General features: G+C 41.3%; 2 protein-coding genes across 2 annotated transcripts; both read left to right on the forward strand.

Moving 5' to 3' along the window:
- Window positions 1–4889: 4889 nt before the first annotated feature.
- Window positions 4890–8175, forward strand: LOC124125562. The gene is made up of 4 exons (XM_046488891.2): window positions 4890–5010; window positions 5243–5646; window positions 7383–7667; window positions 7904–8175. The coding sequence occupies exons 2-4, from the start codon at window positions 5253–5255 to the stop codon at window positions 7975–7977; spliced, it is 753 nt and encodes a 250-aa protein (XP_046344847.2). The 5' UTR covers window positions 4890–5010; window positions 5243–5252; the 3' UTR covers window positions 7978–8175.
- An 11945-nt stretch (window positions 8176–20120) lies between these two features.
- LOC124127180 lies at window positions 20121–24442 on the forward strand. The gene is made up of 3 exons (XM_046490632.2): window positions 20121–20458; window positions 22955–23925; window positions 24296–24442. The coding sequence occupies exons 2-3, from the start codon at window positions 22959–22961 to the stop codon at window positions 24370–24372; spliced, it is 1044 nt and encodes a 347-aa protein (XP_046346588.2). The 5' UTR covers window positions 20121–20458; window positions 22955–22958; the 3' UTR covers window positions 24373–24442.
- The last annotated feature ends 234 nt before the right edge of the window (window positions 24443–24676 follow it).

A 24676-nucleotide genomic window follows, 5' to 3' on the forward strand; every position in this document is an offset into this window, starting at 1 on the left:
TCTTCTGCCATCCGAGACATTGATTGAAGCATCCGTAACCTGTAACATTGTTTCCACCTTTTATAAAAAATAATGTTTAGATTGGTCTTCATCTTTACATTTCTTTAATTCTTTCCTCTGTTTTAAAGTTAAGTCATTGGAAATGCCATATCCCTTTGACCTAAGGGAATCTCTCAAACTTAGAGACTTCATCTTATCCTCCCAGTGCACACGTTTAGCGATCACAGGGCGTGGTCTATCCGTGTTAGGTTGTCCTGTTCTATGTGCCCTCTCAATGTCTCTTGGAACAAACAGATCTATATTATTGGCCTCCTTGGCATTGTTCAACACTTCCAAAGTTTTATTTGCAGATTGCATAGGATTCGCTCGGTCCCTCTGGAATACCACACAAAATTATATTATTTCTTCGACCCCCTTCTCTCTAGATTCTTTAGACGTATATCAACATTGTCAAAGTTATAATATACATCTTCTAGTTTTTGACAGACCGCATCCACATTAAGCCTAATTGTATCTTGTTCTCCCTTGTCCGTGCTCGCTTGATTTCATAAATCTGTGACGTCACACTGTAATGTTTGTAATTCTTCTTTCACTGAACCAATTTCGGATGCCTTGATTTGTTTAATAATTGCCGATTTCATATCATCCAGATCCTTACTAAATGGGCCAGGGTTCAATTCAACATCATCTGACAGGTGATATTAGCAACAGAGACCATATACGATCTCTGTTACCAATGATTGATACACAAGGACAAAACAGGCGCAACCAACCTCGGTCCGGAATTCGATATGTGGACAAAAGTTCGCAACCCTGATACTGTGTGGTGGATTTGTCGATATATCGCATGTATACTTCATCTTATCTACGATGATCGTACCTGAGGTATATATTGAGAGAAGAAGTACTGTGCACAAGAGTAGTCGATAGGCCATGTCAGTCCCGGCTGTCCATTCCGATGTCGTCGAATAGGGTCTGATTTTCTCAATCTCCCTGTGTCCTCGGGCCGGTACAAAACATCCGACCTTGGCTCTCCAGACATCTGTCGAGACCCCCATTTTGTCCCAAAGTGCTTGATTAGGTTGGCCTAGGCTCCGAACTCAATATTTTTCTTTTTTTTTACGAGAGACAAAGCGAGATGCAACCACTCCCCAAGGGAGCTAACTATGGACGTTTTGCATAGTATGATTAAACACAAATAACTGTATCTTAGGTATACCTTTAGATGCAAGACATTTGTAAAATCAAAAATTATTCGTGAGGGATTCTTTGACCGAAGAACTTGAAGTCATACGCGCATTCTGACTGGTTTGTCGTATTTTCGCACATAACATTCATCGATAGGAGGACGAGTCTTCTTGCAGGTTACGGAATGGGGCGAGTGGTGACGAATGTCTACCCCGCCGCCCCTGGTACAACTGAAACACTGTTGGAAGAGCTGCTCAGCCTTACTGACTCATACTTCCGAATTTATCGAAAACGTCCTTATGAATTCAGTATATGACGATGTGACAACTCCATTTTATCACTCCATATTTCTGTTGAATATAAACTGGTGATAATGAAGTAATAGATCATAATGTTTTTAATTCAGTTGGTTGACCTCACGCTACATGAAACTGGTGATGCTCAGGGGAAATACAACTAGACCGCGGTTTAAACTGGAAATCCCTGTAACAGCTATTTACTGCAGCCAAACTTCCTAGATCAGTCATGAATCGGGGTTTTGCCTTTCCGGTTTAATCCCGTTGTGACCTTTCGTGTATTTATCACATCCCGTGGCCTGTGATGTCTTTGTCGTAGTTTCTAGAATGTGTGATTAACGTGAAGGGGGAACAATGTGGTTCAGTCGATGTGCAGATCATATGGTTGCCGAAAACCTATGATCGTCGTTCGAATCCCGGTTCAACAAAACCGGGTCTTGGTTTATTTGGACCATGCCCTTGATTGTGATAAAGTGGTAAACGCCTGAGATCATCACTTCGGGCTTTCTTGTCATATCATGCAGTCACGCCGATATAACTGGAATATTGTTCAACGCGGCGTTTAACACAATTAACTCACTCACTAAATGTGACGCAAACCGATAGATGATGGCATCCCTTCTTCATGAGATGAAAATGATACACAACTATAAATGACTTTGTTCTGGCAAATTGGCAATCTAGGCAAGTTAGACGCAATTTTAAGTTAACTTATAGTCTCAATACACAGAGGACATATCTCAGTTTTATACATAATGCTAAATACAACGTCTGATTGAATCCGGGGTCGCCCAGTCGTTTTGGGCGCCGCAGAGTTGTGCCAGAAACTAAGGTCTAGGCCGAGACTAATGATCGATGAATGACTAAAGTCTGAAACCTCGCTTTGAAATCCATTAATAGTGCAATTACGTTTCGCCATGTCATCACTATCATGACTGAAGCTAGGTTTGAAGGAGGGTAGCCTATTTTTCACTGAGAACATATTCAACATGGACATGTCTTTTTGCCAAGGTGTAAAGATACGACCCAATCGTCCAAGGCGCCGAAATTCGCAGTGCAGAGTTGTACCCCTTGAACGTACAAGGATCCTAAAATCCTGGATTCGAAGCCACGATTCCTCTGGTTATGACCCTTGCTTGGATGGAGTTTCGTCCTTGGTGGGTTCCGTCAAGAGGTGAAGAGGCGTCGCTTTGTGTCCCCTACAGTACATGGGGGTCAAGATGTAATGCTAACCAAAGAAGCCTTTACCCCAAGCTGAAATTTTGACAACAATTTTTTGTTGAATTACAACATTAGAATAAACGTTAAACAAACCTCTCTCGCTATCCTGCTCCGGTTTTATCTCAAATATATGACACTAGCAGTTACACCTGATTATACACGTGTACGTTTTCAATACATTGTAAAACATGTGTTAAGAATGTACACACTTACAAGACTTTAGGTTTAAACAAATTTTAACATGTGTTTAAATCCTAAACGGAATACTCATTTAGTGTTTACTATCTAAACATGTTTAGGGTCTAAACATGAAATGTCTCTCAGGCTAAACACCACCTTAACACAACATCCCCATAGTATGAACAAGTTTAGAATCTAAACATGTTTATGACAAAATGCACATCAATGTTTATTATCCTAATAATCTTAACATGTTTAGAATTGAAACATGTTTCATAGAGTGCATAACACTGGGCATTAAATCAAATATGGATAAGAGATAAACACGTCCCATTTTTATTCTGTAAACCTATTTGTCAATATATATTGAGTGAGTGAGTTTGGTTTAACGCCGCTTTTAACAGTATTACAGTTATATCGCGGCGTGTCAGCTTAATGTGGGAGGGAAGCCCGAAGTGATGCAGGTCTCAGACGTTTACCACTTCGGGGAAACCCACGAGCACGGGTTTGGTGCTGACAAACCTAGAAACATGATCGGGGCGAACCGGGATTCGAACCCACAATCATAGGTTTCTGGCGTGCCCAAGGGACGCAACTCTGCACAGCGAATCGCGGCGCCTTAGACGACTGGGCCACCCGTGCCCCCCAATATATATCGAAATTAGATGTGCAAATCAGATTCACAGGCACTTGTATAACACAGGTACCACCAGGTCTTACAAAGAACTTGTACAATATCAACATTTACAAATAAACCAAGTTAAGGTGATGATGACTAGGAAAAATGACAGGTGCGAAGACAACCGTCTTCAAAGCAGAGTGACGTCAGGAGGTGCGGGTTCGTATCCCGCCGAGGTTTTAATAGTGTTATTATACAGGGAGTTGACAATGAAATTATACCTGATTGCTACGTATGTGATAGACCCCATATTTTTTAAATTTACCTCCATTCTTCTATATCCCCATTATTTGAGGGACGGTGGGGTAGCCCGGTGGGTAAAGCGTTCGCTCGTCACGCCCAAGACCCGGTTTCTATTCCCCCTGGTACAATGTGTGAATATTTCCCCACCGTGATATTGATGGAATATTGCTCAAAGCGGCGTAACACTATACTCACTCAGCCACCCTACTATATGCTGAAAAAAGAAATATATAGAAGGCGCCCCTTTATTAAACTACCTACAATGAATTTCAAAAGGGGAATACGAAGTTTTCCCACAATCAAACCCTGAACACGTTTATCTGTAAAACACAGTCTTAAATATGTTGTGACCGTAAACGCATCAAGGGTATAGGACAAGAAATGATTTAGGTCTGTGTTTAGGATCTAAACATCTAAACACACATTTACAGTGCAGTCTTTCCGTTATATCACGGCGTTTCAGTTTGATGTGGGAGGGAAAAGATGCATTAGAGTTGTATTGAAATGTGAAATTAGAGCAATTGTTTATTGTGAAATAATTAAACTCCAAATCAACATGAAATATATTTGAAGTTTTGTATATGTATCATAGTAATCCACGAAAACATAACATTGACTCTCAAATAAATAAATAAAATATTAAGGTGAGAAATCAGTTCCAGAGTCGATTGTACGATTCCAATTTTATCATGAGCATGTGCTTATGAATCACCATCAAATAGTGATGTCTCCAGGTGTTCGCAAAAAGGTGAGCGTATCCTGCCCCACCAGGGGCACCGGTCCGGGGTAAATACTAAAAGTATTAGTATTCGTTAGCACATACAATATTTGATCAGTTGATTATTCATATACGCCAATTGCTTGTATACAGTATGGTTAAGGTTACTCCACATCATATCACGGGTCGTGCAGCCACCCACCCACACTACCCCCCGCCCTCACCTAACCCTTCCCCACCCCACCCCACCCCACCCCCCGCCCCAACCCACCTCTCCCTCCCCGTTTTGCTACTTTGAAATAAGGGAACTTCGTCTCACAGTTAATACATATACTGCACTCTCTTCTAAATCCCAGTTTGATCAGTAAACTACTTCCTTCTTCATATGTGGATATATACCGAGAGTGATTCGTGAGACGTCAGTCGGTGCGCTCTCCTGAATGCGTGCGTGTATTTAACTGCAGCTTTGTATATCACATCTAACGGTATGTATAACACCATGTACTATTTAACATAGGCGAACCTGTTTCAGAACTACACACTTAACACAATGAAATGTCATTGATTATTATTTCAAACATTATTTGTCATCATTGAGTTTACGGACCAGTTCATATGGTTTCATCTAGAAGGCGTTCTTATTTGTTTGTTTATCAATACATTTAAAATATTACATTATTTTGTCTTAGGGAATAATGCAGAAATTATATATTTCAGTTCAATCAGGATGAAAGGTCTGAGCAGCTGTCTGCCCATGTGTCTGTGTCTTGCTGTCTGTCTGCAGATTATCTGCGGGGAAGATACCCAGCAAGTTGACACGCCTCTGTCCCGACAAAAGAGGTTTGACTTTGACTTTGACAAAATATTAAAGGGTTTGAAGACGGCAGGCACCTTCGTAAAGACGGCCACCAACCTTCTTGGCCAAGGGAATTCAACGTTTGGAAGATTTATTAATAGGCTCCCCTTCTTGGATCTGCCAGATGCCAAAAGCATTTTAGGCCGATTTGATGACATGATGAAGAAAGAGGCCATGACGCCAGTTCAGATGGACCTCGCCCACCAGTTGATGGACGCCCTTAATCATACAATCTCGCTAAAGGAGCAGTTCGAGGAAAGTAGCGGTACGTTATTAACGAGAACACTCACTTTCGTTACAGCGGACACGTCTATAGGGGCATTAAAATGCTGCTGGGATGTGGTTCTGGTGTATGGGGGAAGTCATTATGCTGAAGTGGACTGATCGCTAGCCCAGTAGGTATAGCTTGTGCCGAAGTGTCCGGCTCGATTCGATAGATACATGTACATGCCACTTCCAATGTGGTATTGCTGGCATATTGTATAGGCCATTCTCACTCAAATACAACTTACGTGGGAGGACACATGGTCGGCAACCCTATCTCAGTTTAACAGTTTCTCGTCTCATGAATGACAACTAGTAGTTATTTTTCTCGTACAATTTACTTTCAAGTACAGATTAAAGTACATTGAATGCGACTGTAAGTTTAAGATAAAATAATTGGTACTTGTCTGGTTGGACTTCATGCAAAACTATTTTTAAGTACAAAGCAATTATGTTTTACACACCGAATCAGTAGTTTAAACCCGGATACTCTCAGAGCAACCGTCTCTGATAGTTGAAGTCTAAAAGGCAATAGGTTCAAGTGAGAAAGAAGCTGGTGAGCGAACGCTAACCACATGGCCACATCCCCGACTGACACAAAGACGTTTATTGATGTCACAGGTGATCGTGGATGACCCAGTGCAAAGTTGCGCCCCTTAGATATATATGTAGGGATCGTATGGTTATAGTCAGTAACGTAGCTGATATTGTATCCTTAAATTGCTCATGTCATCACCCACTAGATCGACTGATCCTGTCACGAGTACTTACAAGCTTCCGTGATAGGTGAAAGGTTGCGGCGAAGGCGTGAACACACTCAGTTGCTGTAAACCAGGAAGAAAACCATTTGTATTGATGGGGCGGTGGGGTAGTCTAGTGGTTAAAGCGTTTGCTCGTCACGCCGAAGACCCGGGTTCGATTCTCAACATGGGTACAAATTGTGAAGCCCATTTCTGGGCCCACTTGCACAAAGCGATCTTAGCGCTAAGAAGGTCGTAACTCCCATACTTTAACATAGGCTTACGATAGTCTTAGCGCTAAGATCGCTTTGTGCAAGTGGACCCTGGTGTCATCCGCCGTGATATTGCTGGAATATTGCTAAAAGCGGCGTAAAGCCACACTTACTCACTCACTTCTGTTGATTACAGAACATTGTTCTTGTACCTCAGGGGGCACGGGTGGCCCAGTCGTCCAAGGCGCCGCGATTCGCTGTGCAGAGTTGCGTCCCTTGGGCACGCCAGAAACCTATGATTGTGGGTTCGAATCCCGGTTCGCCCCGATTATGTTTAAAGGTTTGTCAGCACCATACCCGTGCTCGTGGGTTTCATCGAAGTGGTAAACGTCTGAGACCTGCATCACTTCGGGCTTTCCTCCCACACGCCGTGATTTAACTGGAATATTGTTCAAAGCGGCGTTAAACCCAACTCACTCACTCATTCACATTCTTGTACCTCAACATGTTCTTGACCATGTCGTATTATTCCATTTCCTGTTCTTGTAAATGCAACAGTACTCTTCTTGTTCAGTTTCTGCTCCTGTTCTATTTTGTTCTTGTTGACCTCCTGATTCAAGAGCCTGTTTCCCCGCTGTCTTTCTTGTTTACTTTCACACTGTTCTTGGTCTCTTTCCTGCTCTTGTTCTTGACCTTGATCTTTTTGTTTCTGATTCTGTTGTACCTCCTCTCGCTCTAAGTCGTAGACTACATGCTATTTGTATATATTTGTTTATCGTCTTCAGGTCAGAAACAATTCGATTTGGTCAGTCTGTTGGCGGGACTAAGGACTGCCGGCACTGTGACAAAGACCATCACCAACGTCCTCGGCTTCAGAAACTCCGCTTTCGGAAGGTTCGTCAACCAGGTGCCTTTCTTGGACGTACCTGATGCCAAGAACGTCCTTGAACATGTGGAGAACATGATGAAGACAGAAAAGATGTCAGAGGTCAAGATGGACCACGCCCATCAGCTGATGGAGGCTCTGGAATACTCCATCCAGATGAAGGAACAACTAGGAGAGGGCAGTGGTAAGTTCTCTTTCAACCAGGTGTAACTTAAATATTGTCCAAGAAGGAGTTAAACCCACTCAGGAGTAATTGATTGGCCTAAAGAGATTATCGAACTTTGTTGTCTATAGGAACTTTTGGTTAGAAAGTAGTCTTGCAGTCAGAGAGTTAAATTACGCAGCAAGCTTTAAATGAATATCTGCTGATGAGTTTACTATTTGTTTAAATAAATTCGTGCATGGGTTTGTGTGTTTCAGGTTCGTCAACATTGCTGCAGACATCGACCTTGATGATGCTGCCGGTCATGTGTGCAGTGAAATTTACCATATAAATGTGTGGACAAGCATGTTGCCGGGGACTAATTGCTCATGATCAAATTCTCTTTGAGTTGCGTCCCCTCATCTGTGCCAGGATCGGCTTGTCGATTCACGGAAGAGCTCCTATTATTATCCTCGCCACCATATCTTATAGTAATCGTCTCGGTGTCCGCGCTCTGATATAATTGAAATAAAACTATTTCTCAAACGTTGTACTTGTTTAATTCACTATATCACAACTGCCACAGGGTGTGCTGGGGGCAGTGTCGACCCTCACTGTGAGCGCTAGCCCAGTGCCTGGCCTCTGCGTGTGTACGCTCTCTACTAGTGAATGAGTAGGTGAGTGTTCTTTAACACCCTAGTCAGCAATAGTCCAACTGTACCTTTAAGTAACCGTGCGTGCGTGTGTGCGTGCTTGCGTGCGTGCGTGCGTGCGTGCGTGTTTTGTACCTTGGGTGCGCCAGAAACCTATGATCTTGGATTCGCCCAACTTGTTTCTAGGTTTGTCAGCACCACACCCGTGCTCGTGGGTTTTACCGAGGTGGTAAACGCCTGAAACCTGCACAAACAACACCGGGTTTCCTCCCACGTTAAGATGACACATTTAGCGGCGCTGTAAGTGACGTTTAACCCAACTCACTCACTCACACGTCGTAGGGGTAAGACTACACTCCGTCAACCAAAAGTTTGTTTGTCAAACGTCCCTTTCTCTCTCTCTCTCTCTCTCTCTCTCTCTCTCTCTCTCTCTCTCTCTCTCTCTCTCTCTCTCTCTCTCTCTCTCTCTCTCTCTCTGCTTATGTCGGTTTTTAGGGTGCTAGCCCACAGTGATAGCATAAAGAAGTTTAACATGAATATTCAACTCAAAGTATACTGACTCCGAGTCGACAAGAAAGATGTACCAGTGTATGTATACGTAGCACTTCACACAGCAATCTGTGTGTGGAATCTGTCTAAACCGGACTCACTTGAGAATGGAGGTCAAGTCTGGTTTAGACAGCAGTCCGTATTATGCGGATCGATAGGAAGTATCTCAAAGGGAATCTTTGACATTGATGCCAGTAAAAATCAGATGGGATAATGTAAATGCAAATTTAACGTAAATGGAAATGTAACTTTGACGTAAATTTAATGTAAATGTAAATTTAATGTATATTTAATGTTAATGTAAATTTAATGTAAATTCAATGAAAATGTAAATTTAATGTATATTTAATGTAAATGTAAAAGTTGTCCTGCTGTTATAAATATATCGACTTCCGACGTTTTTATCAGGAAATGATGTGCGTTTGTCTCTCACTTGATCTCTAGGTTCATGTTCATATAAACGTTATATTAATTGTTTTTCAAACAACAAGGATATGAACTAGTGGACGGGTTGCTGAGTGTAAGAGCAATGTGTCCGGAACTGTTAACTTTAATTGTCATCCTGTCCGGAACAGGCTGTCCCAGAGAATCGTGCACGTCATGCACATTCAAACTCTACTGCAGTTTCCCTAGTTTCACTCGTTCACGTAACTATCCCATTACATGGCACAATCCGCGACATCCGTGGTCTATAATTACACGATTATCATCCACTTCAAAAGTCTACATACGACCGAACACCGCCAAACGGACAGCACACATCGCTTATTTTTATATATTTTTGTTTGTTTGTTTAAGGCCGCACTCAGCAATATACGTAATTAGGATACGATGACATGCATCAACGAAGTCAGCGAGCCTGACCACCCGATCGCCTTTTACAACAAACATGGGTAGCTGAAGACCAATTCTAACGCGGATCTTCACGGGTCTTATATTCAACGGATATATGTAAAATATGCTAGATCTAGATCTAATAGTTTAGTCTAACCGTGATTCTAATAGTCGTATACAGGAATGTGCCGAACTGACTGTAATCCAAACAAAACGATTTCGGTTTAGGTTACAATAGTACAGGCATGACACATGTAGTGTGAGGGAATACTTCCTTACAGGCCATGAGGTAATAGCACGCGTGAGTCATCTTTCCGCCAAAGATCTATATTCAGCCGCGATGACTGGCCCATGGTTTTTTTTTATTGTCGATTGTCTCTGTCCGCCTCAAAACGACTATTGAGCAAACAAACTACCACGCCTGTGTAGAGACGATTGGCAACTTATAACATGAGACGTTTCCATCCCCACAGAAAGGGGATGGTGTCCGGATATCCCCTGGTGCCATTCAGATCCACTCGGCTTATTCCGTTGATCACATTATACCTCGGCGGTGTAATGATATTTTAGATATCCCTCCGCATAAAATTAGCACGACATGACGGTCCATTTTGAGAAAAGCTAATTCTGTTTGTAAGAAACAAAAAATATGTTTAGATCACAGCTCGAGGACACACGGTACGATTTGTTTTGTCTGAGGCATTCTGGAGAAATTCCAGCATTTCAAGCGAACATTTATTATTTTGTATACATTTTTCTCAAACATCAAATTCCATTTCAATTTTCAACTTTAAATCAAACGGACGGTTGTTAAGAGACGTCACATGAGGGGGTGATGTTCATGAAAGACCCAGACACTGGCAACATGATGAAATTGTCATTTGATATGTCTTTGTCCAGGGTGAGTGAGTGAGTATAGGTTTACGCCGCTTTCAGCAATATTCCAGCAATATCACACCAGAAATGGGCTTCACACATTGTACCCATGCTGGGAATCGAACCCGGGTCTTCGGCGTGACTAGTAAACGCTTTAACCACTAGGCTACCCGACCGCTCTATGTTTGTCCAGGATTTATGTGTCAGATGGCGGTTATATTTCACGAAAAGGGGTCTTAAATGGATTTGACATTTGAAGTCCCCGTGTCAAGGAGCGAAAGTTGAAGATTTATTTAGTAACGCTTAGAGCACTAAGTAGAACGGCAGGATGTGAAATATCAAAAGCCATTTATTCTCAATTCGGGATTTTGTTTGTTTGTTCATTCTTTAAGGTTGATTGATGATTGAACTTAAACCACATCTTCATATTATTTCCAATTATTGATCGGTGTTCATTATTTTGTATCAACGAAACTGAACATTCAACAGTTCAAATATTCTTGTAGGGGAGACAGTTAATCGTTGAACTATAATAAAATATGTTGACCATGCTGTACTACATAAATGTACGTTTGTCCATTTGGAAATCGAATTCTAAAATCTAAAACTTTACGTATTACTATTTCTTGAAATGTTTTTACACATTTGATTAAGTTCTACCTGTTTTTTACTGAGAACTTTAGGAAACCCAAAGACTGTAGCACTCATAGCACAGTCTAATGTGAAGATTAGGAAACTGAAGACTGTAGCACTCATAGCACAGTCTAATGTGAAGATTAGGAAACTGAAGACTGTAGCACTCATAGCACAGTCTAATGTGAAGATTAGGAAACTGAAGACTGTAGCACTCATGGCACAGTCTAATGTGAAGATTGGGAAACTGAAGACTGTAACACTCATGGCACAGTCTAATGTGAAGATTAGGAAACCCAAAGACTGTAGCACTCATAGCACAGTCTAATGTGAAGATTAGAAACTGAAGACTGTAGCACTCATAGCACAGTCTAATGTGAAGATTAGAAACTGAAGACTGTAGCACTCATAGCACAGTCTAATGTGAAGATTAGGAAACCCAAAGACTGTAGCACTCATAGCACAGTCTAATGTGAAGATTAGGAAACTAAAGACTATAGCGTTCCTAGCACAGTCTAATGTGAAGATTAAGAAACTAAAGACTGTTGCACTCATAGCACAGTCTAATGTGGAGATTAGGAAACTAAAGACTATAGCATTCCTAGCACAGTCTAATGTGAAGATTAGGAAACAAAAGACTATAGCACTCATGGCATAGTCTAATGTGAAGATTAGGAAACTAAAGACTATAGCACTCAGGGGGTCAGGGGTGTGGGGTGAGGGGTGGTGAGTTTTCGGAAGCATTTCCTAAGTTCACTCTTCGTCTCTGTGACCACGTCACGCTTGCCCTCAGGTCTTGGTGATCCTGGGTCAGAATTGGTCCCCTGGACACTTCTGAATTCACATTTAACTTCATGCCACAACCTCATCGGATAAAAACTTGTTCAACGACCCTCTGCGATTATCATATTAATAGGTTACTTTTTCATACTCTGAATCATCTCCTAATCCCAAACTATTTGTGTATTAGCGGAATATTGTGTCTGAGATGTATCGATTGATCGAACTATCGATTTATCTCCATTGTCAACGCTCCGACAATACATCGATGACAAATACAAATGTCAACAGTTAAGATCGATGCCGCCCCACACAATCGATACTATCAATAGACGTATACAAATAATGTAAATCATAAACATAAGTTATGGCCAGAAAACCAAAGGTTGATATTATTAACCACATACCACGTGGGTTCGGTACGACGACACGCAACCAACCAAGTCGCAGAACCGTATGTTATCGCATGATGAATAAACTTCTTATGAAATTGTTAATTCTCTATTGTTTGTTTGTTTTAGTTGGTTGTTTAACTCCGGATTCAGCAATATTCAAGCCATATGACGGCGGTCTGTAAATAATCGAGTCTGGACAAGACAATTCAGTGATTTACATCATGAGCATCGATCCACGCGTACGCAATTGGGATAAGATGATATGCATCAACCAAGTCAGCGAGCCTGTCCACCCGATCCCGTTAGTCGCCTCTTACGACAAACATGGGTTGCTGAAGACCAATTGTCACCCGGTTCTTTACGGTTTATTTCTCTATTGCATTATTTAAAAATTATCGGTTTAAAATACATGTAGAACTATTTATAATGACTTCAGTTCAGGGAGGGGCAGCAGCCACTTTGTTATCCCCTTGGAAATTTGAGTGGTGACGAATGACGCACTAGCTGCTATTGTTATAGACGCATCCGGGCACTTCTCATCAACGAGGTTGAAGTCAAATTGTGAAGTGGTTAAGTAATCAAGTGAACAGGGAAGGTAATTCAGCCATACTTCTCTCTTATCCAACCCCTCGACGAGCGTGATTGAGTGAGTTTGACGCCGTTTTGAACAGTATATTAATAACATCAAGTCGTGTCAGCTTAATGTAGGAGGAAAGCTCGAAAGGATGCATTTCTAAGACGTTTACCACTTTGATCAAACCCACGGGCACTGGCACGGTGCTGACAAACTTACAAACATAATCAGCGATCACAGGTTTCTTGAAGCAACACTGCACAGCGAATTGTTGCGCCAAAGACGACTGGGGCTACCGAATCTATTCTATTCTATTCTATATAACTCCAAAGAAAATAAGGATCTCCTGATAAAGTGTGTTTGTTGTTTAACGCCGCACTCAGCCATCTTCCAGCTATATGACGGCGATATGTAAATAGTCAAGTCTGGACAAGACAATCCAGTGATTAACATCATGAGCATCTATCCACGCAATTGGGATCGATGATATGCATCAACCAAGTCAGCGAGCCTGACCACCTGATCTCGTTAGTCGCCCCTTACAACAAACATAGTCGCCTATTGCGGCAAACACCGGTTGCTGAAGACCTATTCTACACCGGATCTTCACGGGTTCCTTTGGGCTGTTGTTGTTTTGTGGAACTCTATATATTTTCACGAAACACTGTATGTCCTCTTGTGACCCTTGGACATGAAGGGCCTGAACGTGTCATCGCCTACTTCGGTATTTCCTTAAACTGATTCCATTGTTGAGACCAGTTACGCATTTCTATCATCAAATACGGAATTAAGCTGGTCGTTTAACGGCGTATTAATGTAATCTCTTTCTGGTGACGGAATTGTATATATATTTTGCTAAAGAAAATGATTTGAATCTCCAAAAACAGGATGATAGTAGTTAATGGGTTTGTTTTTTGGTTTAATGTATCTGAATTACTCATGAAAGAGCTTGCGCTTAATGAATCACATTGTCACATTGTCTTCGGTTGCAAATTGTGATGTCTATATGGGTGTTCGTATATTAATTCATACATTTTCAAATGTTTTCATATAAGGGAATCATTTGGGTCCAGTATGATCTGTATAGAATGGAATTTAAATGACCAAATACTGAGTAACTAACTTACTCAACGGATGTAGACGTACATCAAAGAGTGAAATCGACAATCATGTGTATATATGAAATAGACTAGCTGTGTATGTATGTACTCTGAACCTCCGCTGTTACAACAGGGTGAGTTTCTCTATTTGTTCAAAACACGATATATATTTAGTTAGTTTTTGGTATATGTCCTATATACATGAATCTAGGCTTTAATTCATTTACAATTATAAAGAGAAAGAATCCTTTACAATTCTCCATTTATTTTACAAGCAAATGAATCGATACCAACTGAATTATTGCGTTTATATGGCAATTAATATAATGGCCTTTTGGAATCAAATGCTTTAAATAAGAAAAATGATAAAAAAATGAAATGATCTCTTTTTCAAAATAGCTCCAAGTAGAGTGATTACAATACACTTACATGGCTCTAACACTGACAGACAATATCGTTTAATTGATGAATGTTGATTTATAACGTGACCATTCGCAGAGTAAAAGGCGTTTTTTCATTAATAGGTATAATCGAATATTACAGAAAATAGACATTAGTGTAACAATCAATTTCAAATAATGGCATCTGAAACTAACTGATATAATAGTCAGCTGAAACGTCGCACTAATTGTAATACAGAACTTGTTCATCCATGGAACTTACTTCAGCTGAATGCATGTATGTCATATATGTATTACACAACTCAATTTTATGTAGGATATATCATTTGTATGACATTATAGGACATATTTTAAATGGCTGAAAAAGATTATAAGCTTCTCGATGGTTAAGTGTGGAATCGTAGAAGAACATCGTCGCGTTGTTGCCCTTATAAAAAAAAGGCAAAACTTGTCAAAATTAACCAAGCGTCAATGCATCAACGTGACATTTTGACCATTTGTCGCATTGTCAAGTTGTCGCATTGTTCTGCTTTAAATTAAAAAAAATACTTTTACCAAAGGGTGACAATGTTAAAAGTAAGAGAAATATCATTCAATGCGCGACAATGCCATAACTGGCTTAAATGTCGCGTTGTCGCATAGTCGCGCTTGGTTAATTTTGACACTTTTTGCGTGTTTCTGACGGGCGACAATGCGACAACGCGACTATGTCCCTTCTAGGATTTCATAACTGTGTGATATTTAATAAAATCAATGGTATATCCATTCTGTGTATTGTCATTTCTTGTGCATATAATACCATAATATTTTCAGTGTCAGCGCGATGAAAGGTCAGCAGGTATTCGTCTGGCAATATTTCTGCATGTCATCACCGCAGATTCCAGACAATCTGCAGACAAAGCTCTGTCGCGACCGGGAAGATTTGACTTTCGTTCTCTACTCCGTGGGTTGAAGTCTGGCGGCTCTCTCGTTAAGGCTATCACCAACATACTAGGATTGGGGGACACGGACTTTGGTACGTTCATCAACAGTTTACCCTTCTTGGATCTTCCTGCCAGCCATCATGCGCTTGCCCACTTTGATGACTTGATGAAGAGAGACAGGAACATGACGGAGATTCAGAAGGCCCGTGTGGAGAAGCTGATGGAGAAGCTGCAATACAGCATGGAGATGAAGACAGAGCTCGGTACTTGCGATAACGGTAAGGCGCTGTTCTTCCTCCTCCATCTCACAATAAGTGATGCTCATTTAATGCGCACGAACACACACACACACACACACACACACACACACACACACACACACACACACACACACACACACACACACACACACACACACACACACACACACACACACACACACCTCACATCTCCCTGGTCATTCCCTTACCTACATAATAGCATATCCAGCAATGGAGTAGTGTTATTGGATAAACAATAATTGAAATTGATATTATCTAGCGACATCAATCCTTTCCATATTTATAAGAAATATCTGACAAAAGCCGATTCCGACTGTATTTAGACCATGTGTAAACTTGATCCTGACCGAAGTGTCCGATCCTGAGATCTTAATATTTGTTTGATAAATAGACATTAACTGTAGGTTTTTAATGTCAAGCAATATTACTATAAAGGTCATAAAGGTTATATTATCATATGTATTATTATAGTCCCGTTTTTGTTATTTCTTGGAGTTCCGTGTCGTGATGTATGGGAATAATGCTTAAAGCGGAGTAAAATCATCCCAAACAGCCACACTTACTGATAATGTTTTGTCAGTGGTTTCAGGGGCCACGGCGTCAACGCTGCCGATGACTAGTCTGATGTTGTCGGTCATCTATGCAGTAGTCTCCATCTAGGCATCCCAGCATGCACCTGGCATACCTATCCTCGACGCAGTGAACCCATGTTTAAACTGGATGCAGCAGTTAAACTACGGGGAAATTACTACATATAAACTGCAACTGGAAGCAAATACTGGACAACTGGATTTAGCCATAAATGACAAACGTTATCAAAACGGTACTAGCTTGAAAACAAGTTGCCGAAACACGCCAAAGTTAAGGTCCAAAACAGAACTATTTTACCCGTATCAAATACATCACCATCGAATAACAATTTCTTGTTTGTTTCATTTTTAGCCACCATCAAACATGGATGTGTGCTTCCTTTGCCTGGAAGTTTATATTGTTTAACATAGGACGTGGATCAATGACACCTTCGATGATAGGGCTCATTTAACGAAAACAATCTTCTGCAATGTGTTTCTTTTTATATACAATGGGGTTTGTTCTGGTTAAGTAGGTTTTTCCGGAATTATGTCCACGAAGGTAATAAAACACCTATTATGAAATGTATGTTTCAATAGTGAGTGAGTTCGTGAGTGAGTTGGGTTTAACGCCGCTTTTAACAGTATTACAGTTATATCGCGGCGTGTCCGCTTAATGTGGGAGGAAAGCCCGAAGTGATGCAGGTCTCAGACGTTTACCACTTCGGTGAAAGCCACTAGCACGGGTATGGTGCTGACAAACCTAGAAACATAATCGGGGTGAACCGGGATTCGAACCCACAATCAGAGGTCTCTGGCGTGTCCAAGGGACGCAACTCTGCAAAGCGAATCGCGGCGCCTTAGATGACTGGGCCACCCGTGCCCCCTATAATTCAACAGGCTATGGACAATACGAATGTGGAGCATATACCATGAGCCAGTGACATATTTGTGCATGAAAACAACTCACTCACTCACTCAAACATTCATAACCCACTCTCTTCCTTATGAGTGTAGAATAACGATGGTAGAAACAATTCATCCAATGTCATCAGGTTTTGTTATTTTCGGTGGTCGGTCGTGGGTTCGAATTTTAGATTCACCCTGATTATGTCTCCATGTTTTGTGACCACTGTGCACGTGCTCATGGGGTTCTGCAAAGTTGGAGTCTGCATACACACACACACACACACACACACACACACACACACACACACACACACACACACACACCCAGCCCCCAACCCCAACCCCCATCCCCAACCCACAACACATAAAGCTGACACGCAATGGTATAAATGAAATACTGTTAAAAGCGGCGTCAAACTAAATCCACACACCACTCATTCACCCGTTCACCCGTTCACCCACCAACTATTGTCGTGTATATTTGCGACAAACAGAGTTGTGTCCCTTGGTCCATATGATACTCGTTTCCACTCGGTTAATTCCGACAAATACACAGAGCTCGGGAATAACGGAATCACTAGTTCGAGAGTATATCGCTTAAAGTTCATAAACAGCTAACTATATGTGTAACAATTAGATGCGCAGTTGGACTTGGAGTAGAAAGAAGAGAAACATACTTTTAAAATTATAAAGAATGTCACGACTGTCACAAGGTAGGCATGAATCATGTGATAGTCACGTGAACAAAACACGCTCTGATCGCTTTCGTTAACCACTCGCGTCTTTCCGTAACCTACAGGAAGACTCGTCCCTTTCTCGATGGCCGCCATGGGTCGAAACAGCGCAAGCCAATGAGAATGCGCGGAAGGATTTGAGTACTTTGACCAATATAATCCCTTATATATGGTATAGGATTATTAAATGTTGTTTGTGTAATTTTTGAAGGGAGTGTAGATTGTCAGTTCACAGTGCGGCTTATACGGATAACAGAACTGAATTACATTAATGGTGGTTGTCACTTATTGGACCGTGCAGGATGATAACCCTACTTGCGTTTGCTCATGTTCAGGAAACGTCACACTTGACAGCGACATACTTTCCACTGAGCTAGAACTCCACTTAGCTGCTTTACAAAACTATGGATGTTGATAACATACCAAGAGTTGAAAAATGAAGTAACTGAAATAATCACCAGTTTCAAAACAATAAATATGCCTATCAAAGTCTCGTTATGAATATTGTCATAATTTTTTGTTTCGGACATTTCAGTCATTTTTGCACTTATTTACACATTTGTTTGTAGCATACCATGATTTTTAATGCTTCAGTAAAGACAATAAAGCATGAGTCAGTTTCATACCATCTTTCCGGGGCAAGGGAGTAAACTGACTTTAAAAGTACAGTGGAAACTTGACTTTTTATAGTCAGTTAACTTTCTTGCCTCGGGAAGATGGTTTCATACTGAAATATAAGAAATATAAAGGAGATGTTTGAAGAATATCTGTATGGAATCCTTCGTGACTTGTACGAGTCTCCGTTCTGATCGATTTGGTTTTATCACGTGCACAGTGGCGGCAAAGATATGCTTTGTGAATATGATGAATCGAGTTTTGAGAAACTGTATTGCAGCTGAGTAAATTAAAGCATTCCTACTTTAAACTATATTCACATGTCGATAGTAAAGGGAATCAGTCAGAATAAAACATAAATGAACATTCAAGAGACTTCAACTGAATTTAAGATTCAGGAGAGCAAATATATAAAGGAAGCTATTTAAAGGGAAAACATGCATCTTGGTACGCGGGTGAGTGATGTAGGACCTTCTGAAGCCTCCTTCCTGAAAGCAGGTCACGTGTATCAGAGTGTGTCAGCTTCAAGTGAGGGGAAAGACAAACGTGACGCAGGTTTAATCTCAAGCTCCAGCTAGGGGAAACTGACTATATATATACATACTAGTATATAGCCTGTGGCGGTTACAAAGCAAGAATCATCTTCGATTCAAAACAAATGAAATTATGAAAACGTAATTTTATTACGGCGTTGCGAACACTGACATGATCATCAGCTTCACTATCATAGATGAGGAGCGATCACTCCTACACCTTTTGAACGGAATACGTTCCTGAAATGAAGAACAAAAAGTAAATAAAATGTCGAATGTTCTTTAAAATATCAATAAATGCTCCCATTCAGGATGTGCAATTTAAGTACTATTCAAGTAATAAGTAAATTTCATGATTGAATAAAAACAATTCTCATATTTTTTTGTAATTAAAAACAATTCATTGAGTGACGGGGTGAATGTTGTTTTGTGGTGGACTAAAACAAAGATATAAACACAAATGGACGAGGTGAGTCCAACAGATTTGCATTGTTTGGTCACTTCAAACATTTGCCATTTTAAGTAAGAGAAAGCCAATTATTAAGTGAAATGTCAGGTTAGTTTCATTCTCCGTGTGGGGGCGCGGGTGACACAGTTGTCTAAGGCGCCACAATTCTCTGTGCAGAATTGTGTCCCTTGGGCACACCTGAAACCTATGATAGTGGGTTCGAATCCATCCCGCTCATGTTTCTAGGTTTGTCAGCATCAGACTTCTGAGACCTGCATCACTTCGGGCTTTCCACCCACAGAAAGCTGACACGACGTGATATAGCTGGAATAATGTTCAACGCGGCGTTAAAACACTCCCTCCCTCACTTATTCTCCATGTACGTTCGTTTGAAAGGAACAAAAAAAACATTTTTCATCTGTAAAGCCGTATAGTCATAACATCATCAAAATATATTTTCTTTCATCTTCGATTAGAAAAGGCCTGTTTGTATTACTGTAGTTCATACGCACAACAAATGCAAATCAGCATCAGCCAAAATAACTTCTTTTATTACATGGATGTGATATAGAGCTATATCATCCTATGTTGAGATTGAGCTCCGTCATTACGATTCTCATCGTCATGAAGATGAGCCTCCGTTTCCTGAACCAGCCTTAAATAGTTTGTAATATGACCACGCTTTGTCAAATCTACTTAGTCTATCTACAATTCAACTCGACGCGGTCGCCCGTCATCGCCTCTATCAGACTCGTGACGTCATGACAACACGGGAGAAAACTGAAGAAACTGAGTCACCCTGACCATCTGAGCGGATACTTCCAACTGTCCTCCCAACACGACCCTCCTACGACGAGCAAAGAGGCTGTGTCATGAATATATGGCACCACCTACTGAATCACCCTCGGAAACAGTGTTGCAGAATGACAAGGTTCCCAGCTTCCCTATATAATGGTACAGACTCAGTGTTCAACATAGAAGCTGAACCGAAGCTTACCTACCTACAGTTCTATATCTCAGAGAAAGGTAAGCGTTTCTGTTAAAAATGATATAACATTGTTAAAATATGTCAATAGTTTGCATAGCATGTTGGAAAGCAGTTATTCATTTATTTGTTTGTTGTTTAACGCCGCACTCAGCAATATTCCAGCTACATGACGGCGATCTGTGAATAATCAAGTCTGGACCAGACAGTACAGTGATTGACATCATGATCCACGCAATTGGGATCGATGACATGCATCAACCAAGTCCGCGAGCCTGACCACCTGATCCCGTTAGTCGCCTTTTACGACAAGCATAGTCGCCATTTACGGCAAGTATCGGTTGGTGAAGACCTATTCTACCCCGGATCTTCATTTACAGATACTTACTTAAACTAAAAATAAATACTCTCGTTAAAACATTCTTGAAAATACCCGCCTGCAAATACCGCCCGAGACGTTATATGTGTTTGGCAATATCATTGCTTCGGTCTTCAACAAATTTAGAACACGAGGAGCCTAGTCGTCTAAGACACGGGACTTGCGTCACTTAGAACTATGCCTGGATCCTAGGATCGTGGGTTAAAATATCAGATTCACCGTGATCGTGAGTCTTGCTTTGTAAGCAACATAACGTGCTCGTGGTTCAGCACGTGGTAATTAAACGTCATCACTTTGTGATGTAACCGAAGTACTGTTCAAAGCAGCATTAAACCAAGTCCCAGTGATAGCGATAGTATGCATGTTTCATGAATCAACAAATTAAAATTGGTTGGTATCGTCCTTCAGCAGGGACAGCAGCAAATGCCGTCGATATTTCCCGATTTAAAACACTAATTCGAACCTTATTTTTTGAGCTTGCAAACTTGGAATGAACTGTTTACTAGTTACACTGCATGATAAATATATATTTATTAAAATGCATTTATAAGGCGAAATGCATGTGTTATTCCCATCCTCTTAATTCCAAAGAGAACGCCAGAAACCTATGATTGTAGGTTGAAATTCCCGGTTCGCCCCGATTATGCTTCTAGGTTTGTCAGCACCATACCTGTGCTAGTGGGTTTCACCGGACGGGTAAACGTCTGAGACCTGCATCACTTCGGGCTTTCCTCCCACATCAAGCTGACGTGCTGTGATAAATCTGGAATTCTGTTATTAGCGGCGTTAAACCAAACTCACTCACTCACTCTAAATTCCAAATATAGACCAGTGATAGGCATGTGATATGGATTCCCTTCCCATACGTGAACTATTTACAACTTACAACTGTTATATTTTGTCTTCGGTGTTATGCATAAATTAATTGAAATTTCAAAATTGGAATGGGCCAGCATGGAAGTATTGTTGCTGTGTAAATTTGCTCAAGTTTACAAATATAAACCCATCACAGTCTACGTTTCATGGTTTCAAATTGGAAATGACACGAGACACACTGCAATTCAGTGTAGCAGACTCAACGCCCCTTGTTCTGTTCACCGTACAACGGAAGTGACTACACGTACATAAACCCACTCATTTAGCATTACGTTAGAGGAGGCTATCAATGCTTAAGTGAGGTGAGGTGAGGTGAAATTGGGTTTAACGTCGCGTCAAAGATTATTGCACTTGTATAGCGACGTGCATGCACGTGTATATGTGTGTGTGGCTGCTTGTACTAGTCCGGACTGATGCCGATTTATAGTGCTAGCTCACTGAGATACCATGCCGCAGTTTAACATGAATACCCCACTCAGACACAGTATACTGACTTCGAGCCGACCAGTCCTTGTTTTAGCCCCTAATGCCGAGCGCCAGACAGGGTAACAACAAGTACGATCTTTTAACGTCTTTTGGTATGACGCGGCCGGGGATCGAACCCCGGACCTTCCGCTCCCCGGGCGGACGCTCTACCACTAGACCACGGAGGCGGTCCAATGCTTAAGTACTTTATAGTGTTGAAGTTATTGTCACCACAACTTCTAAATGTCGCGAACACCTGGTGTCATCACTGAGTTTCAGTGATCCATGCGTGTGATTTTGCCTCTTACGTCAAATGGAATCGGTTTCTATGGATGATCGAGGCTGCTTATTCTCTGCCGTTGACGTGTTATACTTGAGTGAGTGAGTGAGTGAGTGAGTGAGTGAGTGATGCCACTTGGAACAGTAGTTCGGTTATGTCAGCTTAATGTGGAGGAAGTCCTAGAGGGTCTTGGATAATTATCACCGAGCATAGGTGGTCTGCAAACAAGGGGTCACCATCAGGGAGAATCTGGGATTCAAACCCATGTCCATAGGACCATGGCAGGCCTAAATGACGCAAGTCTACTTATGTGTTCAGCATCCTGGAAGACTATGTCAAAGTGCCTACCACCGTTTCTTGAGGGATCTCTGAACAAAGACCAACTCTTTGTATTGTGCAAATGCCCTCGGCTATGTTAAAGAAATAATGACTATTATTGTTGTGACTTAAAGCTAACCAAAATTGCGGATTGATATGAAGGGAAAATGTAATACATAATCATTAACATTGCCATATAACTTTATATCTCTAATTCAGAAACATGCAGTCCTCCATCGCTCTCCTGTGCCTCGTTGTCCTGGTGTGCGTGCACTCCAGCGTGACCGACACCCTGGACACCCTGGACACCCAGGACACCCACCTGTCACGTCATAGACGGGTGAGGTCTGTGGGTGACATCGTGGACGGACTGACCACCAAGTTCAGTAAATATCTGTCATCTGTTTTCGACGTGGACGAGGACGACTTCAAGGACATCCTGAAGGCGCTGGGGAAACTGAAGTTGGCGGTACTGAAGGCACTCCTGAATAAATTCTTTGACTTGAAGGACAAGCACCACGATTTTGGAAGCGCAGAAAATTTCCAGAGAGTTTCCCAAATGATGGAATCCTTGGAGGCAGATATTCAACAGCAGGAGGCAACCAGCGGGGTCACCCAGGACACCCAACTGTCCCGCCCTGTGGATGGCATCGTGAATGGACTGACCACCAAGTTCAGTAAATATCTGTCATCTGTTTTCGACCTGGACGAGGACGACTTCAAGGACATCCTCAAGGCGCTGGGGAAACTGAAGTTGGCGGTACTGAAGGCACTCCTGAATAAATTCTTTGACTTGAAGGACAAGCACCACGATTTTGGAAGCGCAGAAAATTTCCAGAGAGTGTCCCAAATGATGGAATCCTTGGAAGCAGATATTCAACAGCAGGAGGCAACCAGCGGTGTCACTCAGGACACCCAACTGTCCCGCCCTGTGGATGGCATCGTGGACGGACTGACCACCAAGTTCAGTAAATATCTGTCATCTGTTTTCGACGTGGACGAGGACGACTTCAAGGACATCCTGAAGGCGCTGGGGAAACTGAAGTTGGCGGTACTGAAGGCACTCCTGAATAAATTCTTTGACTTGAAGGACAAGCACCACGATTTTGGAAGCGCAGAAAATTTCCAGAGAGTTTCCCAAATGATGGAATCCTTGGAAGCAGATATTCAACAGCAGGAGGCATCCAGTGGTGAGTGTGTTGTACTTTAGTGCGGCAGTTTTACCGTTATATATTGATTAATTGAATAAATTGAAAAATATTAATTGGATAATACAGACACAAAATATACAATAAAAGCATTTCTACATGATGAGCGTTTGGCATGTCAACGTTGGTTGAGACAGCTTATTTACAGCAAATATGCATCAATATAACAAATGAATTAACAATCGTTGTAACTAGTAACCACTTATGTCAAGAGAATTCACCATAAGATTAACCTGGGGTTTTTTAACATGAACCATGAACATTCATGGTAGAAAATATATTTGAACTATGCACATTGTCATCAGATTAACATTATTGACTTGATATATGATGTGTTTTTGTCTAATTTCAGGGGCACCTGCAGCTTACGTTACCATGACGTCATTGACAATTCCACTGCTGCCAGTGATAGCTAAAGTTTTAAACTGACCTGTGAGGAATATGTTATATTCATTTGTGTGTTGATGTCAGGGAAATAAAAATTCGTTTTTTTAAACAAGTCTATGTGTTTTTCTTCTGGTGCTAGAGAAATACAAATTTATGTATTCAATGAACCACGTGAATGAGTTCAGTTTAGCTTAAGACAGTTTGAACAGTTGTTCAGTTATATCACAGTGTATCAACTTGATATGGGAAGTAGAACTTTGGTTAAACCTACGGGCATCTATTGGGTGCTGACAAACCTGGAAACGTTATCAGGGTGCATCTGGAATTCGAACCCACGACTATAGTA

This window comes from Haliotis rufescens, unplaced genomic scaffold (genome assembly GCF_023055435.1).
Source record: "Haliotis rufescens isolate VD_foot unplaced genomic scaffold, xgHalRufe1.0.p SCAF_5, whole genome shotgun sequence".
NCBI classification, from domain to species: domain Eukaryota; kingdom Metazoa; phylum Mollusca; class Gastropoda; order Lepetellida; family Haliotidae; genus Haliotis; species Haliotis rufescens.